The 22,312-nt window shown below is 48.6% G+C and overlaps 1 protein-coding gene and 1 long non-coding RNA gene across 2 annotated transcripts; one reads left to right on the plus strand and one right to left on the minus strand.

Moving 5' to 3' along the window:
- Positions 1 to 14,522: 14,522 nt before the first annotated feature.
- Positions 14,523 to 18,683, minus strand: LOC139362874 (uncharacterized). Its single transcript, XR_011622388.1, has 3 exons — positions 18,077 to 18,683; positions 17,112 to 17,339; positions 14,523 to 14,617 (listed from the first exon to the last, which is right to left on the minus strand). It is a non-coding gene; the product is annotated as an uncharacterized lncRNA (long non-coding RNA).
- Positions 18,684 to 18,761: 78 nt separating this feature from the next.
- On the plus strand, positions 18,762 to 20,161 carry LOC105494822 (Cbp/p300 interacting transactivator with Glu/Asp rich carboxy-terminal domain 4). Its single transcript, XM_024796927.2, has one exon. It carries the CDS (start codon positions 19,084 to 19,086, stop codon positions 19,642 to 19,644), a length of 561 nt encoding a protein of 186 aa, XP_024652695.2. The 5' UTR covers positions 18,762 to 19,083; the 3' UTR covers positions 19,645 to 20,161.
- The last annotated feature ends 2,151 nt before the right edge of the window (positions 20,162 to 22,312 follow it).

Here is a 22,312-nt window from a genome sequence, read left to right on the forward strand (position 1 = left end):
TAGCTTGCAGGGTCTAGCTCATTGTTGGCAGCCATGAGTATGGAGAGAGGAGAATCAGAAGGTAAGGGGTGGGCCTAAGTCTACGTTGCAGTTTGGGAAGTTAACAAAAGAATTCCTGTCCGCTCTGTGCCCAGGCTGTGACATTCCCTCCAGAAAGGGAGAAGGTGACAGAGGAGAGGAAGTCGCCAGGGTAGGGTCCATTCTACGTCCTTCCAGTGTCTTCCTGTGTAAAAGGAAGGTGTAAAACCCCTTGCCCCTGTTTTACACCCTGAGGCTGGCTGTCAGCAGCCCGTCTCCATTGGTGGGAGGCTGCTGGAATGGGGGAGTTTCCCAGACTGGGATGCACACGTGAGGACATCAACTTTGCTAGGAGCAGTGGGTCTCCTCGAGGAAAGTCATTTCCTTGTGTGTGAGGGGCTTGACCAGATGTCCTGAGAGTCCTTCCAAAGGCAATCTTAGGATGCAGAAATGCTGAGATTTCTACATCTTCATTTCCAGAATCTGTGGTCTGAAATGGTTCTGTCCAATGTTATAGCCATGAGTCACATGTGGCTATTGAGCTGTTGGTATGTGGCTAATAAAAATTGTGGTGTAAGGCTGGGTGCAGTGGCTCACACCTGTAATTCCAGAACTTTGGGAGGCCGAGGCAGACAGATCACCTGAGGTTAGGAGTTCGAGACCAGCCTGGCCAACATGGTGAAACCCCATCTCTACTAAAAAATACAAAATTAGCCAGGCGTGGTGGCACATGCCTGTAATCCCACTACTTGGGAAGCTGAGGCAGGAGAATCGCTTGAACTCAGGAGGCGGAGGTTGCAGTGAGCCAAGATCACACCACTGCACTCCAGCCAGGGCAACAAGAGTGAAACTCCATATATAAAAAAAAAAAAGGTGATGTAAGTAAAAAATACACATTGAATTTCAAAGATCTAGTACAAAAACTGTGAAATGTCTCATTAATCGTTTGTGTATTAATTACAGGTTGCAATGATTAATTACAGATTGCAATGATATTATTTTGGACATACTGGGTTAAATAAAATTTGTTATTAAAATTATTTCACTTGTTTCTCTTTACTTTCTTAAGCGTGGCTACTAGAACATTTCCAATTTCATATGTGACTCACATTTATATTTCTTTCTTCTTCTTCTTTTTTTTTTTTTTTGAGACAGAGCCCAGGTTGGAGTGCAATGGTGTCATTTCGACGCACTGCAACATCCGCCTCCCAGATTCAAACGATTCTCATCCCTCAGTGACATGAGTAGCTGGGATTACCGGCATGTACCACCACACCCAACCAATTTTTGTTTTGTTTTGTTTCGTTTTGTTTTTTCAGTAGAGATAGGGTTTCGCCATAATGTCCAGGTTGGTTTCAGACTCCTGGGCTTAAGATTCGCCTGCCTGTGGCCGGGCGCGGTGGCTCAAGCCTGTAATCCCAGCACTTTGGGAGGCCGAGACGGGTGGATCACGAGGTCAGGAGATCGAGACCATCCTGGCTAACACGGTGAAACCCCGTCTCTACTAAGAAATACAAAAAAAAAACTAGCCGGGCGAGGTGGCGGGCGCCTGTAGTCCCAGCTACCTGGGAGGCTGAGGCCGGAGAATGGCGTGAACCCGGGAGGCGGAGCTTGCAGTGAGCTGAGATCCGGCCACTGCACTCCAGGCTGGGCTACAGAGTGAGACTCCGTCTCAAAAAAAAAAAAAAAAAAAAAAAAAAAAAAGATTCGCCTGCCTCGGCATCGGAAAGTGCTAGGATTATAAGCGTGAGCCACTGCATCTGGCCCACATTTATATTTCTATTTCACAGCAAGGTCACCCAACTAAGCCAAGACTTCCCTGGGCTCCTATTAGCTTTGGGGGTGTGAGAGTATTATTCTCTTCCTAGGAGAGAAACACCAAACCCTGATACCTTATGAGAAAGTGCTGTTTCCTCCTCCCAAATAAAGACTACCCCAATTCTCCTCTTCTGCCTTAAGGCTAGTTGCTGGGGAGGTGAGGAACAGGACCCATCTTCTCATGCTATTCTCCCTCCCTCCACAAAGAAAACAGAATTCAGGCCAGGCACAGTGGCTCAGGTCTGTCTCTAATCCCAGGGCTTTGGGAGGCTATGGTGGAGGGATCACTTGAGGCCAGGAGTTTGAGTCCAGCCTGGGCAACAAAGTGAGACCCTCACTGCTACAAAAAAATAAAAAATAAAAATAATAATTAGCGGGGCATGGGGTCACTCTCCTGTAGTCCCAGCCACTCTTGAGACTAAGGAGAGAGGATCACTTGAGCCCAAAATTTCGAGGTTACAGTGAACTATGACCACATCACTACACTCCAGCCTGAGTGACAGAGGGAGACTCTGTCTCTAGAAAAAAAAATAAAAAGAGAAAACAGAATTCAGACAGGACTGGGAAATTCCTTCCCAGGCTTGGCTTCCAGCCCAGCAAGAGCCAGGCTGTCGCACCCAAAGGAAACCCCCAGCTGCCCCTTCCTGCCTGGCCCAACCCTGCCCCCAAAGTCTAAGCCATGCTGGGAGGCCCCTGAGGAACTACAGGAAGCGTCCTCCCAGCTCCCCCATCCCATAGGCCCCAGCCAGGACAGTACAAGGCTGAGCATTTAAGAGGGCACATGACTCTCCCCCCAGGGAATTTACACACCAGCCAGGGGGGTGGGGCCAACCCACAGAGTAACTGGAGATGATCACACAGTAGCCTCCATCTGCTGGGAAACAGCAGGCCTTTAATGAAATGTGGGTAGATGCAGGCACTGTGTCTCCCTGCCCCACCTCCACCAATATTCTTTTCCTCATTTTGAGAAGGAAATGAAGACAGGGCACAGTGGTTAATAGCAAAGCCTTAGCACTCAGTCAGGCATAAGTTTAAACCCCAGTTCAGCCGTTGCTTGTTGTGTGACTTTGAGCACTAACATCCCTAACTCTGAAGAAATTCCTACCATTGAACTGAAACCCATTTTCCAGTGGTGTCCACCCACTGATCCCAGATTTGTTTTCTGAGGTGACCCAGAACCTTCCACTGACATTGCCTAGTGAGAGTCATTTAGAGGCCTGAAGACAGTGAGATCAAGGGCCCCCAGAGGCTTTCCTTCTCTGGGTTAGCATTCCAGATATTTCCTTGGAGTGCCTCCATCCTGCCCACCCCTCACTCTACTGGAACCCCCCCAGGAACTCAGTATGAGAGGCAGACCATTGTGGTCATTAAGTGGGTGGATTCTGGAGTCAGACAGCTGTGGTGTAAGTCCTGGTTGCACCTCTTTTTAGCTGTGTAGTCTTGGGCAAGTTACTTCACCTCTCTGTGGCTTGTTTTCAGTTTCCTCACTTCAAAACAGAGACAATAATAGCTCTGATGGGATTGTTGTATTGTGAGGATGAAGTCAGTTAACACATGTTAAGCCTTAAAACAGTGCTTGGGATATAGTTTTGCTCATATGTCATCTATCATGTGCATTGTGATGGAGTGCCCTCCCCACTCCATTACAGTTGATTGGTCCAAGGGGAGACTTGACCTAAGCTGGGCCAATGAGTCTTTTCCCAGGGATTTTTAGATCTGAGATGCAGAAAATGGAATCAGTTTTTCATCATTATCTTGAAGATGCAAGCTATAAAACTCAAACTTCTTCTCTGCACCATGAAGAAAATCAACGTGCTATGAAAGAGAAGGAAGCTAATATGCAGAAAAAAGGAAAGACATGAGACAGAACAAGAGAGTCCTGGTTTCAGTTGCTCCTAAATACCAGCTCAATCCCAGCTCTTCTTAAAACGTCATTGTTTGCAACAGTGTTTGCTGTATAACAAGGACTTCAAATTGTTACGGCTTAGGGCTTAAAGCTGGAATTGTTTATTAGCTCATGATACTATATGCTGCAGTTTGGCTGGGCTCAGTTGGGTGATTCTTCTGTTCTTATCTCCTGGGCTCATTCATGCAGCTGTAGTCAGCTGATGGCTTAGCTACAGCTGGATGGTCCAGGGTGGCCTGAAGGTGACCTAGCATTTACCCCATGTTCTAGGTCCTATGGGGATACCAGAGTAGAGAAAATTAATATTTACCAAGTCCTACTTTGTGTTAGGTCAATGATGGAAATTTTAGTTGCATTATCTCATTTAATCCTCCTAATTGCCTGGTCACATAACTCTGGTTAATATCACCCCCATTTTACAGATGAGGAAACTGAGGTTCCAAGAGAAATAATTTGCCTAAAATTTCAAGACCCAGAGGCACAGAGTTGGAATTCAAGCACAGGACTCCTGAGTGTCTGCAGAGCTCATGCTCTTGCACTGCACCATGCTGCTCTTCCCACACCAAAGAGTAAAACTTAGCTCTACCTGTTTGCATAGTGTCTCAGAAAACAAAAACAAAAACAAAAACAAAAAAACTTGGCTCTACCCTCATGCTGCTTAAAGTGTGGCCAAGTAGACTGAGTGGATCCGACATCCAACGGTGTCAGATTCAATGACATTCATTCAGTAAAGGTTCCCCCATACCTATTTTGTACTGGGCATCATGTTAGCTATTAAGGATGAGGAAATGACTCAGACACAGGATGCAGCAGCAGCAGCAGCGTGGAGGAGGAAATGATTAATCCTGCCTGGTTTGGGCTCAGCATTGACTCGTTTATCAGCCTGACTCTTAAGGAATGGGTGATGCTGGTGAGGAAATGCAGTTCAGAGCAAACTCCCCTTTCCACAGATGTGCAAGAAGGTCTCTGAGTCCCAGTTATGTGGTAATCAGAGGTCAAGTTCATCACCTGGCCAGATGCAGTGGCTCATGCCTGTAATCCCAGCACTTTGGGAGGTTGAAGCATGAGGATTGCTTGAGGTCAGGAGTTCAAAACCAGCCTGGTCAATATAGTGAGATCCTGTATCTAAAAATAATAATAATTATTATTATTTTTAAAAGAGAGAGAGAAAGGAAGGAGGAAAGATGAATTGGTCCCAGCCAATTACTCCACAGAGTCAGTCTCATATTGAGGCAAGGGGACCAGCCTTTTATACCCCTCACTAGTCTGTCCCCAGGACTGGCAAGGACTAGGGCTGGAGAGATGGGAAACTTCTATTTGGCTGAGGACAATTCTCAAGAGAAGGGGGCAGCTGTGATTGTTAGTAGTCTACATCATGACAGCTGGGAAAGGGGATCTGGACAGGGCAGCAACAGCATCCATTCTGGGAAGTCTCGGTGTACTTACATTGTAATTCACACAAACAACTTTACAGGCACAAGCCAACTCATTTTTCTCTCTTTTATGTATTTAAATGCAATATTATGGGGCCGACGCAGGAAAATTGCTTGAGCTCGGGAATTTGAGGTCAGCCTGGACAACATAGCAAGACCTCATCTCTACTACAAAAGAAAAAGAAAAAGAAAGGATAAGAAGAAAGAAAGAGAGAGAGAGAGAGAAAGAAAGAGAAAGAAAGAAGGAAAGAAAGAAAGAAAAAGAAAGAAGGAAAGAAAGAAAGAAAGAAAGAAAGAAAGAAAGAAAGAAAGAAAGAAAGAAAGAAAGAAAGAAAGAAAGAAAGAAAGAGAGAGAGAGAGAAAGAAAAGAGGGAGGGATGGAGGGAGGGGGAAAAAAAAAAGGCTGGGTGTGATGGATGGTGCATGCCTATAGTCCCAGGTACTCCAGAGGCTGAGGCAAGAGGATGGCTTAAGCCCAGAAGTTCAAGACTGCAACTTGTGCCATTGGCATATGATTTTTCCACTTGGCATATGATTGTGTCATTACTCCAGCCTGGGTGACAGAGCAAGACCCTGTCTCAAAAAAAAAAAAGAAAAGCAATATTAAATTATACACTTTGTACTTTGTATATAGTGTAAATATATGCTTTTTCCATATACTGCATATATGTTTTTTCATATACTGCATATTACTATGTAGCATACGTAAAAACATACCTATTACTATAAGGATTGAACTCACAAAAATGTAATATGCTCCTTACTGAATTTTTTGGTTTTTTTGAGACAGACTCTTGCTCTGTCACCCAGTGGCATGATCTGGGCTCACTGCAGCCTCTGCCTCCTGGGTTCAAGCAATTCTCCTGCCTCAGCCTCCCAAGTAGCTGGAACTCCCAAGTAGCATGCCATTACATCTGGCTAATTTTTTTATTTTTATTTTTAGTAGAAATGGGGTTTCTCCATGTTGGCCAGGCTGGTCTCGAACTCCTGACCTCAAGTGAGCCACCTACCTCAGCCTCCTAAAGTGCTGGGATTATAGGCATGAGCCACTGCGCCCAGCCTCCTGACTGAATTCTTAAGGACTGCACATGACTTTGCCTAACCTGCTGATTTTAGAACTTAATGCCCTTGCCTCCTTTACATGTGACTCTACTACAGCTGATTGAGCCCCTCCTGACTTCCCTAATCTCCCTCTTCCACAGGGTCACAGGGTTTTGGTCCTGATGGGCCATGCAGGGTGACTTCCTGGCTCCAGTGGCTTACCATCCCACTTGAGACACAACCCAAACTCTTGATTTGGTGCCCCAGTGATCTGACCCTTGCCTACCTGCCTGATGGTCGATGCTCAGCTCACCGCCCTCCAGCCTCAGGGCTGTCATTCAGTTCTTCAAACCTAACAGATTTTCCTACCTGGGCACTTGCACACACTGCCTTCTTTGCCCCAAACATCTTCCTTCTCTTCATGGCAGAGTTGCCTCCTCCTCCCCGTCAGAGTTCAACCTGTTGACCCCGCTCTCGGAGGCCTTCCCTGACCCTTCTTTCTAACATAAGTTCACATCACCTTGCTTGTTTCTTTCCCAGCCCTTGACAGTTTGTAATTGTTTGGGTTTTTTTCCACTCGGTTCTTGACTCTCTTGTCACTAAATTGTAAGCTCCATGATATCAGGGAGTGCCTGGCGCACAGTAGGAGCTCAGCAACTGTTCTTTTGAAGGAAATAATGAATGAATGAATGAATGAATGAATGAATGAATGAATGAATTCACTGCCATGCCCCAGCAAGTCACCTCAAATCCATTCCATACTTTCCACTGGCAAAAGAGAAAGTTCCGATAGAGGGAGCATCCCTTTCCCGCTCGGAATGCTTCCATTGTCCCTCCCGACCCACAGAGGCAAGCTGACAATCACTTGCCTAAGCAGGCAAGTGTAGGGCATGAGGTTAAAAGACCCCGGTTCAAGTCCCACTCTTGTCACTTGCTAGCGAGGCAACAATAGCCAAACCAAGCCTCTCTGAACGTCAGTTCCTTTCTGTAAAATGGGGGAAACACCTCCTGCCATTTCTCCCTGGGTTGCAGTGAGATGACACAGAAAGCTCTGCACAGATGATTTTCAGTGTTCTGAGTCCTGACTTTCAAAGGTCTTCACCCTTCACGACTGATCTCTCCGTCTCTCAACACCCATTTTTCCTGCCTCACCCAGCTACTGGTACTTCCCGAACGTCACTCTGTACATTCACACCGTGGTGCGTTCCCTCAAAAGCTGTGCTGTTTGTTTGGAGAGCCCGTTTCCTGCCTTCTTCATCTGTCCAGATCCTGACCATCGTGAAGTTCCCCTGCCTCTGGGCTCACTTTATCTTTGATGTCTGCTTTACACCAGTGAATGTCTTCCTCACTGCACTCTGAGCCCCTTCTCTGGGTCCTAACTGCTAATCCCAACACCACACTGTACTGCTCCATCTGGACTAGGTCCTGTGCTCAACGATGGGACTTCACAGTGGAGGAAGACCCCCCTCCACCTTCAAGAGGGCCACCATCTATTGGGATCAGAGAGGCTGAAAAGCACTTGACCACTTATTTGCAGGCTAGGAGAGCCGAGTGGTTAGGTACACTTGCACTGATGTCAGACATACCTGACTTTGAATCTCAGGATGTGTGGAACAGAAACCTAACTAAAATGGCTTCATTAAATAGGGGGTGATTTTTTCAAATAGTTAAGAAGACTAAGGTAGGAATCCAGGCTGCTACAGAGTTTCCATGGCACATGGAGGGTTCAGGCTTCAACTAGATTTCCCTCTGCCTTCCTTAACATGGGCCATCATTTTTCTTCTCTGTACCTGTTTTCTCATTTATAACATGGGAATAATAGTATCTTCCTTATAGAGTTGTTGTAAATATTAAATGAGTTGATGTATGCAAAGAACTTAAAACAGTACCTGGCTCTATATTAAGTGCTCTATAAGTGTTAGCTGTTATTGTTACTATTATTCTGTCCTTATGCAGAAAAAACAGCTGCTGCTTTTCTAGGCATCACATCCTCATCCCTGGCAGATAGAGGAAAGGCAAAGCACAAAAAGTTAGTGCTGGCTGAAACCATCTTTGTTTTTCCCTTCAATTGAGGGGAAATCTATGTAATATAAAATTAGCCATTTAAAAATGAACAATTCGGTGGCATTTAATACATTCAACATGTGTGTGCAACCACCAACTCTATCAAGTTTCAAAACATTTTTTATCACCCCTAAAGGAACCCTTGTATGCATTAAGCACTTGCTCCCCATTCTCCCTTCCTCCCAGCACCTGGTAACCACTGGTCTGCATTCTGTTTCTGTGAGTTTACTTGTTCTGGATAGTCCCATTTGTTTTCAAAGAGCTTTCCAAGAAGCCCCACCCAGCCTTTTCTGCTCAGACCTCATTGGCCAGGAATGTGTCTGATTTTTAGGTGGGCAAATTGATGCCCTAGACAAAATCAGCATCTGTCATTCTACTCTTTTTTTTTTTTCCCTGAGACAGAGTCTTGCTCTGTCACCCAATCTGGGGTGCAGTGGCACGATCATGGCTCACCGTAGCCTCAACCCCTTGGGCACAAGCACTCCTCCTGCCTCAGCCTCTCAAAGCACTGGAATTACAAGTGTGATTCACTGGGCCCAGCCTGATTTACTTATTTATTACGTTTAATTGTTTATCTCTCCACCATCAGAATATTAGCTCTACACGGGCAGGGAACTTTGCCTACTTCATTTAGACATCTAGACCAGTGCCTGATTCATACTGTGTCTCATTAATATGAAATGTTATCAATTTTAAAAGATTATTTATTTTGAGACAAGGTCTGTCTGTGTTGCCCAGGCTGGAGTGCAGTGGCACAATCTCATCTCACTGTAACCTCCACCTCCTGGGCTCAAGCCATCCTCCCACTTCAGCCTCCCAAGTAACTGGGACTACAGACAGATGCCACCATGCCCAGCTAATTTTTTAATTTTTTATAGAGACAGTATTTTGCCATGTTGCCCAGACTGGTCTCCAACTTTTGAGCTAAAACAATCCACTCACCTCGGCCTCCCAAAATACTGGAATTGCAGGGATAAGCCACCATGCCTGGCCTAAAAGATTTTTATTTTGGAAAAGTTAAAGTGTGAAAAAAGATTTTTGTGTCTTAGAATCAATAAAATATGGTTGCAGGTTCTCTAAGTATTAAAATGTGGAATGAGGCAAAGCACAATGGCTCACGCCTATAATCCTAGTGTTTTGGGAGGCTGAGGCTGGAAGATTGCTTGAGCCCAGGAGGTCAAGGCTGCACTGTGTCACTGTACCCCAACCTGGTTGACACAGTGAGACCCTGCCTCTAAAACAAAACAAAACAAAACAAAACAAACAAAAAGTTACTTAGTGTGTTAGTCAATGATAAATGCTGAGAAAAAATAGAAAGTAGAGCAAGGTAAGGCTCATTTGGGGGATGGAACAGAGACAGGTTGCTATATTAATATACAGTCGACCAGTATCTGTGGGTTTTGCATCTGTGAATTCAACCAATCTCAAATTGAAAAAAAAAATTGTTTTAAATTGTGTCTAGGCCAGGTGCAGAGGCTCATGCCTGTAATTCCAGAACTTTGGGAAGCCAAGATGGGAGGATCACTTGAGCCCAGGAGTTCAAGACCAGCCTGGGCAACATAGCAAGGCCATGTCTCTACAGAAAAGAAAAAGAATTAGCCAAGCATGGTGGTGCACGCCTGCGGCCCCAGCTACTCGGAAGTTCGAGGTGGGAGGATCACTTAAGCCTGGAAGGTTGAGGCTGCAGTGAGCCATGCTCATACCACTGCACTTTAAGACCCTGTTAGAAAAATAAATAAATTATATCTGTACTGAACATGTACAGACTTTTTCCTCTTGCCATTATTCCCTAAGCAATAGAATATAACAGCTACTTACATAGCATTTACATTGTATTCAATATTACAAGTACTCTAGGGATGATTTGAGGAACACCAAAGGATAATGCACAGGTTATATGCAAACACTATGTTATTTTATATTGAGAACTTGAGCAAATGATGATTTTTGTATCCATGGGGAGTCTAAAACCAACTCCCCATGGATACCAAGGGACAACTATCTATTGCTGTGTAACAAATTACCCCAACACTGAGCAGTTTAAAACAACATACACTTAGTATATCGGTTTCTGTGGGTCAGGAATCCAGGAGTAGCTTAGCTAGGTCATTCTGGTTCAGGGTTTCTCATGAATTTGCAAACAAGATGTTGGCTGGGGCTGCAGTCATCTGAAAGCTTGACTAGGGCTGGAGGAGCTGCTTCCAAGATGGCTCACACATACAGCCATTGGCAAAAGGCCTTAATTCCTCTCTGACTAATGGCAAGAAGCCTCAGTTCCTTGTCACGTGGGCCTCCACATAGGCTGCTTGAGTATCTTCACAACATGTCAGCTAACTTTCCCCAGGACAAGTGATTCCAGAGTGAGAGCAAGGAGGAACCCACAATATCTTTTATGACCTAGTCTTGGAAATGAGACCATCACTTCCGCAGTATTCTCTTAGCTGGAAGTGAGTCACTATGTCTATCCCACATTCAAGGAGAGGGAAATTTAAGGGAGAAGTATCAAAGAATTTGCAGACATATTTGAAAACCACTACAATTAAATAGGGTGCTCAACATAAGAGAAAGGCAATATTGGCCAAGCAGATAGGGAAGGCTCTTTCCTCTATCTAGCATGCTCTCCTACTCACCTCCATGTCTGCTTGGCCAATTCCCTCGCCTCCTTTAGGTTTTTGCTCAAATGTCACCTTTCTCTTATGCTGGTATTGTTGGGGCAGGAGTGCATGCAGGTAAAGGGGAAGAGGAAAGTGCCACCTGAGAGGCAACTAGCAGAGCTGCCACATGCCTGCCCTCCATCACTAGCTGTGTGGCTCTGTGGTCAATTTCCATTCTGAGTTCCAGTTTCCTCCTCTGTGTAATGGGAATGACAGTAGTAACTATTCACAGGTTTATTATGAGGATTAAATAAGACAGTATCTGTAAAGCATCCAGGCCATGTCTGGTATACTATATTCAGTAAACATTAACTAATGTTATTCTTGTTACAATCAGGTGCTGTAGCCTCAATCTTTTTACATTTTTTTTTATTATTTATTTGAGACCGGATCTCACTTTGTCAGCCAGGCTGGAGTGCAGTGGTGTAATCATGGCTCACTCCTGGGCTCAGGTGATCCTCCTGCCCCAGCCTCTCCAGTAGCTGGGACTACAGGCATGAGCCACTGCGTCCAACCTGTAGCCTCATTCTTCTCATCTGAGCCTCAGGTACAATGGTGCAGATCATCAGCTGGGGTCTCTTAGAGGACAGGGCCCTTGGGGGATGTGGTAGAAATATCTCCCCTCCTCTGCAACACAGAGAAAAAGTGGCAGAGGAGACAAACTCTGCCTGCCAGTCAGCCCAGACCTCAGCATCAGAGAAGCCACCAGGTCTGAGTGTAAGTCTGCTAAGCTGCCTGGGGGTGTTGGGAGCCTGGTCAGCTATGGACCAGGAAACCAATTCAGAAGTTCAAGAATGAGATCCTCCCCACACCCTCTCCTGAGCCCTCCAGTCTCAGTCAATCTCTAGACAGTATTTGCTGAGGCCTGTCTGAGTCCCTTGCTGAGTGCTGGAAATGCGGCAGTCGGCAAGAGCAAAACCCAAGAGGTATCAAATCAAGTGCCCACGCCAGTCAGGACCTGAGGTCTTTGAGGGAGGAAGAAGTCACCTAGGGTGGATCCTCCAGTGTGTCCTCAGAAGGGGGACTGGACACAGGGAGGGAGAGGAAGGGACTGCATCCTCGCCCCGCAGCACAAGACAGAGCTCAGGGCCCAGTGCCTTTCACTGGGTCAGTACCCACCTGGGCCAAGGTCTACCATGGTCCTGTCTACTCGTGCTTGTAAAGGTGTGCTTTACAGTAAAAGCAGCTTAGGTCAGTGTGAAAGGCTCTGCTCCAAGGGCTACAAATGTTGCTTCCACTCCTGATTCCACCGCACACACACCACACATATATACCTCAGCAATTCCAACCATTTTCTGGGTCTCAGTTTCCTTCTCTGTCAAAAAGTCTTTGCTCAAACATAAGGACAGTAAGGATAAGGATACTTACCGTGAGTCTTGGGATTACAGTCATGAGCCACAAGGATAGCAAGTTTTTCTGTGCCTAATTTATTCATTCAGTAAATACTTATTAAGTCCCTACTGTGTGTCAAGCACTGTTCTGATGCCTTGGAAAGACAGTGCAGAGCAAGATATTCAATGTCTGTGCTCACTGGGAGCCGACCCAGTGGTGGGGAATCATTCCGTGAAATACAGTCACGAGTCACTTAACAATGTGCATATGTTCTGAGAAACATGTTGTCAGGTGATCTTATCATTGTGCAAACATCATGGAGTGTACTTACACAAACCCAGATGGCACAGTCTACCACGCACCTAGGCTATACGGTATCACCTATTGCTCCCAGGCTACGAACCTGTACGGCACGCTATGGGCTGAACCTTGTAGGCAGTTCTAACACAATGGTAAGCATTCATGTACCTAAACAGAGAAAAGGTACAGTAAACATATGGTATAAAAATACAGTAGGCCAGGTGTGGTGGCTCACACCAGCACTTTGGGAGGCTGAGGCAGGTAGATCACGAGGTCAGGAGATTGAGACCATCCTGGCTAACATGGTGAAACCCCATCTCTACTAAAAATACAAAAAATTAGCCGGGTGCAGTGGTGGGTGCCTGTAGTCCCAGCTACTTGGGAGGCTGAGGCAGGAGAATGGCGTGAACCTGGGGGGTGGAGCTTGCCGTGAGCTGAGATTGCACCACTGCACTCCAGCCTGGGTGACAGAGCAAGACTTGGTCTCAAAAAAATAAATAAAATAAAATAAAATAAAATAAATAAAAATACGATATAGGACAGGCACAGTGGCTCACGCCTGTAATCCTAACACTTTGGGAGGCCAAGGCTGGTGGATCACTTGAGGTCAGGAGTTTAAGACCAGCCTGGCCAACATGGTGAAACCCCGTTTCTACAAAAAATACAAAAATTAGCCAGGCGTGGTGGCAGGTGCCTGTAATCCCAGCTCCTTCAGAGGCTGAGGCTTCAGAATCTCTTGAATCCAGGAGTTGGAGGTTGCAGCAAGCCGGGTTCACGCCATTACACTCCAGCCTGGGCAACAGAGAGAGATTGTGACTCAAAAAAAAAAGGAAAAAAAAAAAAACAGTACAAAAGATTTTTTAAAACTGGTACACCTATATAGGGCACTTACCACAAATGGAGCTTGCAGGACTGGAGGTTGCTCTGGGTAAGAGAGTGAGTGGTGAGTGAGTGTGAAGGCCGAGGACATCACTGTGCACAACTGTAGACTTTTTCAGCTACACTAAATTTATAAAAAAATATTTATTTCTTTAATAATAACCTTAGCTTACTGTAATGTTATATACTTTTTAAAAACTTTTAAACTCTTTTGTAACAGCACTTAAAACACAAGCACGTCGTATAGCTTTTCCTTCTTTCTCTTTATTTATTTATTTTTTTGAGACAGAGTCTTGCTCTGTTGCCCAGGCTGGAGCGCAGTGGTGTGATCTTGGCTCACTGCAACCTCTCCCTCCTGGGTTCAAGTGATTCTCCTGTCTCAGCCTCCCAAGTAGCTAGGATTATAGGCACGTGCCAACATGCCTGGCTAATTTTTGTATTTTTAGTAGAGATGGGGTTTTGCCATGTTCGCCAGGCTGGTCTCGAACTCCTCACCTCAGGTGATCCGCCCTTCTGGGCCTCCCAAAGTGCTGGCACTACAGGCATGAGCCACCGAGACCAGCTTTTTTTTTTTTTTTTTTTTTTTTAAAGACAGGGTCTCACTCTGTCACCCAGGCTGCAGTGCTGTGGCACAATCCTGGCTCACTACAGCCTCAACCTCCTAGACTCAGGCGATCTTCCCACCTCAGCTTTCCAAGTAGCTAGGACTACAGGTGCATGCCATCATGCCTGACTAATTTTTTTTATTATTGGTAGACACAAGGATCTTGCTATGTCGCCCAGGCTAGTTTCAAACACCTGGGCTCAAGTGATCCTCCTGCCTCAGCCTCTCAAAGTTGTGATTACAGGCGTAAGCCACCACACGCAGCCCACTTTTGTTCTTTACATCTTTATCCTATAAGCTTTTCTCTATTTTCAAATTTTTTTAAATTATTTTTTTGTTAAAAACTAAGATACAAACACACACATTAGCCTGGGGTCAGGATCGTCAATATCACTGTCTTCCACCTCCACACCTTGGCACACTGGAAGGTCTTCAGAGGCCGTAACATGCAGCTGTCATCTCCTGTGATAACAGTGATAACAGTGCCTTCTTCTGCAATACCTCCTGAAGGACCTGCCTGAGGCTGCTTTGTAGTTAACTTTTTTTTTTTAAGTAGAAGGAGTACACTCTAAAATAACAATAAAACATATCGTAAGTACATAAACCAGTAACATAGTTGTTTATCATCATTATCAAGTGTACTGTACATAACTGTATGTGCTATACTTTTACATGACTGGGGGCGCAGTAGGTTTGTTTACACCAGCATCACCGCAAACTCGTGAGGAATGTGTTGCGTTATGACGTTAGGGTGGCTACAAGGTCACTAGGTGATAGGAATTTGTCAGCTCCATTGTAATCTTATAGGACCATCGTCTTGACCCAAATGTAATGCAGTGCATGACTGTATGGTGGTAGGTGCTAAGGACAGAAGCAAAACAGAGGAAGGGGACAGAGAGGATAGAGGGTGGTCAGGGAAGGTCCTGTGGCTGTTTGAGGGAAGGGCATTCCAGGCAGAGGGCACAGCAAGAGTCCTGAGAAGCGAATGTGCTTGGGGCATCCAAGGAGCCTCAAGGAAGCAGTTTATGGAAACTCTAGAAACAAATGAGGTCCGACCATAGCGACTCTTTCAGAGCAAAAGCCAGATCATGTCACTCCTCTGCCAAAGTCCTTGCAAGGCCTCAATGCAGTTGGCCTCCCTCCTACCCTCCCAGCCCCACTTCGCTCTGTCCACACTCCCTCAGGGCTGCGGCTCACCCCTGCCGAAGGCTTCCCCCAACTCAGAGGTCCTTAACCAGAATCACCCGCAGGGCTTATTAAAACACAGATGCTGAGTTCCAGCCCAGTTTCTGATGCAGAAACTGATTTGTGGCTGGGATACGGCCCTAGAATGTGCATTTCTAATGGGGTCCCTGGTAAGGCTGACACTTCAGGACTTATTGCTTCAGTTTTAGAAGTGCTGCTCCAGCGTTCCCTTGCTGATACTGCTTTTTTTTTCTTTATTCTTTTTTTTTTTTTTTTTTTTTTTAGATAGAGTCTTGCTTTGTTGCCCAGGCTGGAGTGCAGTGGCGCCATCTCGGCTCACTGCAACCTCTGCCTCCTGGGTTCTGGCGATTCTCCTGCCTCAGCCTCCTGAGTAGCTGGGACTACAGGTGCGTGCCACCACACCCAGCTAATTTTTGTACTTTTTGTAGAGATGGGGTTTCACCATGTTAGATAGGCTGATCTCAAATTCCTGACCTCAAGTGACCCGCCCACCTCAGCCTCCCAAAATGCTGGGATTACAGGCGTGAGCCACCAAACCCAGCCCACTTTTGCCCCAGATAACCCACTTAGTACTACAACTTGCTCCCCTCCTCCCCTGCACCCCAACCTCCTTCCTACTCTATTTTTCCTTTTTCTCTTGTCTTTTCTTTCTTCCTTTCTTTTTTTTGTTTTTTTTGGTTTTGTTTTGTTTTGAGGAGTCTCACTCTGTCACCCAGGCTGGAGTGCAGTGGCACTATCTCGGCTTACTGCAACCTCTGCCTCCTGGGTTCAAGCAATTCTCCTGCCTCAGCCTCTCAAGTAGCTGAGATTACAGGTGTGTGCCATCACACCCAGTTAATTTTTGTATTTTTAGAGACGAGGTTTCACCATGTTGGCCAGGATGGTCTCAAACTCCTGACCTCCGGTGATCTGCCTACCTTGGCCTCCTAAAGTGCTGGGATTACAGGCATGAGCCGCCGTGCCCGGCCTAAAGAACATCTTAAACATTAGTCATACACACTTTTTTTAAAAAAATGGAAAATCATCTGGTGGTGCAATGGCTCCCAAATGCTGGTGTCCTAAGACCAATGATGGCAGAATAATTTTGTTTTGTTTTGTTTTGTTTTTTGAGAGAGGATCTCGCTACATCGCCCAAGCTGGAGTGCAATGGGTTGATCACAGCTCACTGCAGCCTCGACTTCCCAGGCTCAAGTGATCCTCCCACCTCAACCTCCTGAGTAGCAAGGACTACAAGTGCACACCACCATGCCAAGCCAATTTTTTATTTTTTATTTTTGCAGAGACAGGGGTCTCAAACTCCTGAGCTCAAGGGATCCACTTGCCTTGGCCTCCCAAAGTGCTGGGATTACAAGCGTGAGCCACTCCCCTGGCCTGCTTGTTGATTTTTTGAGACAAGATCTCTGTCGCCCAGGCTGGAGTGCAGTGGCACCATCATGGCTCACTGCAGCCTCCACCTCCAGGGCTCAGCTAATCCTCCCACCTCAGCCTCCTGGGTAGCTCAGAATACAGACAGGTGCCACCATGCCCAACTAATTATTTAATTTTTTATAGAGACAGGGTCTCACTATGTTTCCCAGGCTGGTCTTGGACTCCTGGGCTCAAGCAATCCTCTCACTTTCACCTCCCAAATTGCTGGGATTACAGGTATGAGCCACCGTGCCCAGCCCAGAGTGATTTTTTAAAATACAGATTCTTGTGGTTTAAAAATACCCTTGGAGAATCTGTGTCAGGAAGTTAGGGTTGGGCAGAGATTTTTTGTCTTTCTCAAAGCACCCACTCACCCATCTCTTACCCCCCACATCTCCAGATAAGTGTGAGGTATGGCCAGGTTTAGGAATTCCTGTGAGAAGCCTTACCTGTAGAGAAAGATTCGGGGGAATAAATTCCAGGGTGTAGCTTTTTACACTTTGCAAAAATGTGACCACACCCATGGTCATTTATCACTTCCCACAAGCTCTCCGGTTGGCCAGGCAAGATCACCATCTCCCTTTCACAGAGCAGAAAGCTGAGGCCCTGGGGTATCAAGTGATACTCCCTGCTCAACACTCAACAGTCACAGCTGGTTGGTAGTGGAGGTCACACACCTGCGGGTGGCAGAGATATGATTAGAGCTTGGGCCTCTGGCTGGGCGCAGTGGCTCATGCCTGTAATCCCAGCACTTTGGAAAGATGAGGTGGGAGGATCACTTGAAGCCAGGGATTCAAGATCAGCCTGAGGCCCTCCTCACTCCCCCATGCCGCCCCCACTCTCTCCTCTATTTTAAAAAATAAGAAGAAGAAAGAGGGGAAAAAAAGACCTTAGGCCTCTGAATTCTCACTCTAGGGCTCTCCCCTCTCCATCACCTGGATAAACCCAAGTTCCAGGAAGTTTCGAGGACGCCACTGAGGGAGGAAGGGCAGAGAAGGGAGAGAGAGTGTCAAATGCGTGGAAGGCAAGGTTCTGGGAGGCTGTTTCCTGGCCACGGGAAAGACTCCAGTTGCCCTAAGGACTTGGAAAACACATGGCATTCACAAGGTAACTCTGACTGCCTGTGACCTCTGGACATCCACTTTCTCTTTGTGTGCTTCTCCTCATCACCAAAATGGGGCTGATAATCCATGTCCTGCCCCCGACAAAATACTTGTAGAATGTAAAGCACTCCAAAAGTCCAAGTTATTATTGCTGTTATCAAGGGAAGGCCCTTTGGGACAGAACTTAAACAGCCTTTCTTTCATCTGAGGGACACTTTTGAGCATCTACCACGTGCCAGGCACTGTGCGTGTCACTGTACACACATGCCCTCACTTACCCCTCACAAAGGGCCAGTGCTGCTGTTCTTTACCTTTTACAGATGAAGAAACTGAGGCTCGCTGAGAGTTGCAATTCATTCCATCATTAATTCATTCACTCAGCTTTTACTAAAAGCCTGCTCGGGGCCAGGCTCTGGGCCAAGTGCTGAGAAGAAGAAGATGAACAAGTCCTTCAGGAGACGTGCCCATAAATTACTTTAATAACAACTTAGTACATGCTTCAACAGACAAGGTGCAGTGGGAACTAGAAGGGGAACAACAGGTTCTCCTGGGGGTTATGGGGATGGACAGCTGACCTCCTGCGAGGACCCTGCACCGCTAAGGTGCATGCGCCCTCTGTAGCTGTGCAATCACAAAGGCTGGGCTCGAGTCTCACTTGGATCAAGGCTTTGCTGTGTATTTCCAAGAAGCCTCTTCCGCCACTGAGCCTCGGTCTCAATCTGGAAAGTTAAAAGGTTGCGTAGGCCTGACATCCTGCAGCTCTCGAGGGGCCAAAAACTCTGGCCCTCCCACCCCACCTTCTGGTCAGTTCAAGCTCGACCCCAGCCAAGCCTCATTCCGAAGCCCTGAAGGCCAGACTGAATCCCTCGGAAAATGCCAAATACCCCTCCCCAGGGCGGTGCTCAGAGCCTGGGGCGGGGCCGGGGTACCAAGGGGGGCGGGGCTCCAGCGGGGGGCGGGGCCAAGACCCAGATGCAGACGTGCGCGGCCCGCCCAGAAGCGACTCTCCCAGCCAATGAGCGTCCGAGGGCGGGGAAGCCCCGCCTCTGGGTATAAGAATACGCCGAGCCCCGGTACGCGGCGCGGAGGTTTCGGAGCGCTACACCGTGCGGGCCTTTGTGACCTGGCGCTGCGGCCGCAAGGTGCGCAGTAGTGGGCTGGGCCCGGGCACCAGTCGGGTTTGGTTTTGCTCCGCCCGGCCGATCTGCAGGGACCGCACGGTGCCCGGGTCTCCCGCCGCAGAGGAGCTGCTGGCCCGGGCCGGGGGAGCCGGCGCTGACCACCGCGCACTGTCCCCGCAGGCAGCCGGCCCGCCGCCATGGCCGACCACCTGATGCTCGCTGAGGGCTATCGCCTGGTGCAGAGGCCGCCGTCCACCGCGGCCGCCCATGGCCCTCATGCGCTCCGGACTCTGCCGCCGTACGCTGGCCCAGGCCTGGACAGCGGGCTGAGGCCGCGGGGGGCTCCCCTGGGGCCGCTGCCGCCCCCGCAACCCGGGGCCCTGGCGTACGGGGCCTTCGGGCCGCCGTCCTCCTTCCAGCCCTTTCCGGCAGTGCCTCCGCTGGCCGCGGGCAGCGCGCACCTGCAACCTGTGGCGACGCCGTACCCCGGCCGGGCGACCGCGCCCCCCAACGCCCCGGGAGGCCCCCAGGGCCCGCTGACGGTGCCTAGCGCCGCAGCCGCAGCCCCGCCGCCGCCCGCGCTCGCCCTGGGCGGCATGGACGCCGAACTCATCGATGAGGAGGCGCTGACGTCGCTGGAGCTGGAGCTCGGGCTGCACCGCGTGCGCGAGCTGCCCGAGCTCTTCCTGGGCCAGAGCGAGTTCGACTGCTTCTCGGACTTGGGGTCCGCGCCTCCCGCCGGCTCCGTCAGCTGCTGAGCGCGGCCGGCGCCCGCCCGGCGTGCTCGAGAGGAGAAGCGGCCCGACTGCCCGCCGGACCCCGCACGCGGCGACTGGGCCCCGCGCGCGCCCTTCGCGAGGGTGGAGTCGGCGGCTGTGTGCTCGGGGCCGGGCACCGGGCTGGGACCCTGGCGTCCCTCCAGGCCCTGCCTCCTGCCGGAGGACAGTTTGGCTTCACTTCTCTGACCCCAGCCTCGGCGGTAAAGTGAAGGAGACTGGACCAGCTTCAGCTTTCAGACTCCGGTTCTTGGATCGTGTCCTCTCCCCCTCGCCTCCCTCTCCCCCCAATCTGAGCCATTGCAGGCCTCTGCCTGCTGCCCTCTCCCTCCTCGGAATCGGGTCCCCAGAGCCACCATCTCCTGAGCCTCCCACCCCGCTGCCTGGGCCCAGCCGTTGCTGGGCCTCCCACATCAAGGAGGGGAAGATTGTACAGCCCGAACCCGTGGAGCAATGCCCTATCTGGCCAACAAAACCAAAATAAAACTGGGTCACTTTACAGTCTTGCCGTTTTCATTTCCTTATCACCCCGAGCCCTGACTATATTTAGCTTCCAAAGTCCCAAGGCTGCTGAAGACACTGGATGGCATGGGGGCCACAGTCCCCAGCAGTGCCCAGGAGAGGAAACCGACAGTTTCTTTCAAAAATATCTTGTGGGTTGTGCAATTGTTATGTCACAACCTGGAGGGCAGAGGCTGCCACTGGGTGGTGGGGCAACCCACTGGACTTCCCAGCTCCTAGGGTGGGGGGAGCTTGGTGCTCTGCCAGAGAGGAGCTGGGTGGCACCGGGTTCAGACAGCCTAGCTTTGGACCTTGAGTCTCCCTTGCCCAAGACACCATCCGTTCTGATTTCTGAGGCTGTTTCCTAGAGGGAGATGGTCCGCGTCTCCTCAGGTAGTTATGCTGCCGTTAGTACAGTGCCAAACACCTGGGCAGTTCTCAGTAAGTGACAGCAATTATTATTCTACAAATTGGTGCTGATTTTATTCCAGGCCCTGTGTCAACTTGGTGCATGCTCTCATAGAATCACAGTCCAGGTGGGAGAAGGCGGCTAACAGGCCTGGAAATAAACTAATCTTGCTGCAAGGAAGACTGTGATGAGTTCTAGAAAACAGCGCTTAGGCAGCACTTTGGGAGGCCGAGGTGGGCAGATCACGAGGTCAAGAGATTGAGACCATCCTGGCTAACATGATGAAACCCTGTCTCTACTAAAAATACAAAAATTAGCTGGGCGTGGTGGTGCGTGCCTGTAGTACCAGCTATTTGGGAGGCTGAGGCAGGAGAATCGCTTGAACCCAGGAGGCAGAAGTTGCAGTGAGCCAAGATCATGCCATAGCACTCCAGCCTGGCAACAGAGTGAGAGTCCTCAAAAAAAAAAAAAGAAAAGAAAACAGTTCGGAGGGGATGGGGGAGGGGGATTGTACAGCCAAGACAATAGACTGGCCAAGCAGGCACACCCAGAGGAGGGAGCAGTTTCAGCTATTAATAGTTGAGGTTGGGGTCAGTTCAGGCTTCAGGGAAGCAGTGACATTTGATGTGATGAACAGAGCCTTGAGTGATGAATATGTTTTTAGGAGAGAAGAGCCTGTTTCAAGGCAGGAAGGCACACAAGTACAACAAATGTTTGGGGAAGGTGTGGGGTGTCTAGAAGGTACAAGAAAGGTCAGATGACTTTACAACTTTGTGAGGCAAGCACAGTCCTCATTCTACAGATGAGGGATGTGGAGTGGGCCCAGGCCTGGCAGGATTTGCCCTCGGAGTCCTGAGCACCAGCGTGAGTTCCTGGCCACCCTCTGCTGTTCACTCTGGAAAAATCCCTAGGTGCTTCTGAGATGTGGGGAGAAAAGCTGGGAAAGAGATTGAAGGCAGGGAGGAGGCTGGCTCAGAGACGCTGCAGACAGTGCTAGGACGGGTCGTGGGGCACTCTCTAGGAAAGCGTGGATTCCAGGGACACTGGAGAGGAACACCAGGCCGAGACCTTCTGTCCCCAGCAGCTGGGCTTGGTTCTCAAGCCAGGCTTTTTTGTGGATGTGACCCTCCATCAGCCTGTGAGTTCTCCCAGGACCTACTGTGCTCTGAAGCTACGAGGATGGGCATGTGGCTGATGATAGAAGGTGTTTGGCAAATGAGTAAAGGTCTCCCTAAGACCATGGGATTTCTGGGGCAGGATGAAGAGAAAAAGGAAGAGAGGCTTCTGGGAAGGGACTGGCCTGAGCTCTGGGCTCAGAGAGGCTGGCGTTTGCTACCCCGCCGCCCCGCTGCTTTGCCCAGAACCCCAGGCCAGAGACAGAAACCATGGGGCTGAATTAGGACAGGAGGGTTTAGCCCTGAGCTGGACACTTCCCTGATTCCCTTCTCTCTGGTCCTCAGTTTCCACACCAGTAAAATGGGGCTAATATCCCTGCCCTGCTACATTACAAAGCAATAAGCCTCACAATTAGTAAGGAACAAATTCAGAGATGGGTTGATAAGCAGTTGGTAAACTTTGAAGTGCTCTCCATATGGAAGGGATTACAACGAAAACCCCAACACCTGCCTCTTTCCAGAGTTAAAGGGGAAGCGGAGGAGGGAGTCCAGCTGCTGAGCTCTTCCCTCCCCCATCCCTCCAAAAGAGACTGCTGAGAAGTTGGACAGCAGACCGATGGCCACG

The sequence above is a fragment of the Macaca nemestrina genome, chromosome 1, assembly GCF_043159975.1.
Source record: "Macaca nemestrina isolate mMacNem1 chromosome 1, mMacNem.hap1, whole genome shotgun sequence".
NCBI classification, from domain to species: Eukaryota; Metazoa; Chordata; class Mammalia; order Primates; family Cercopithecidae; genus Macaca; species Macaca nemestrina.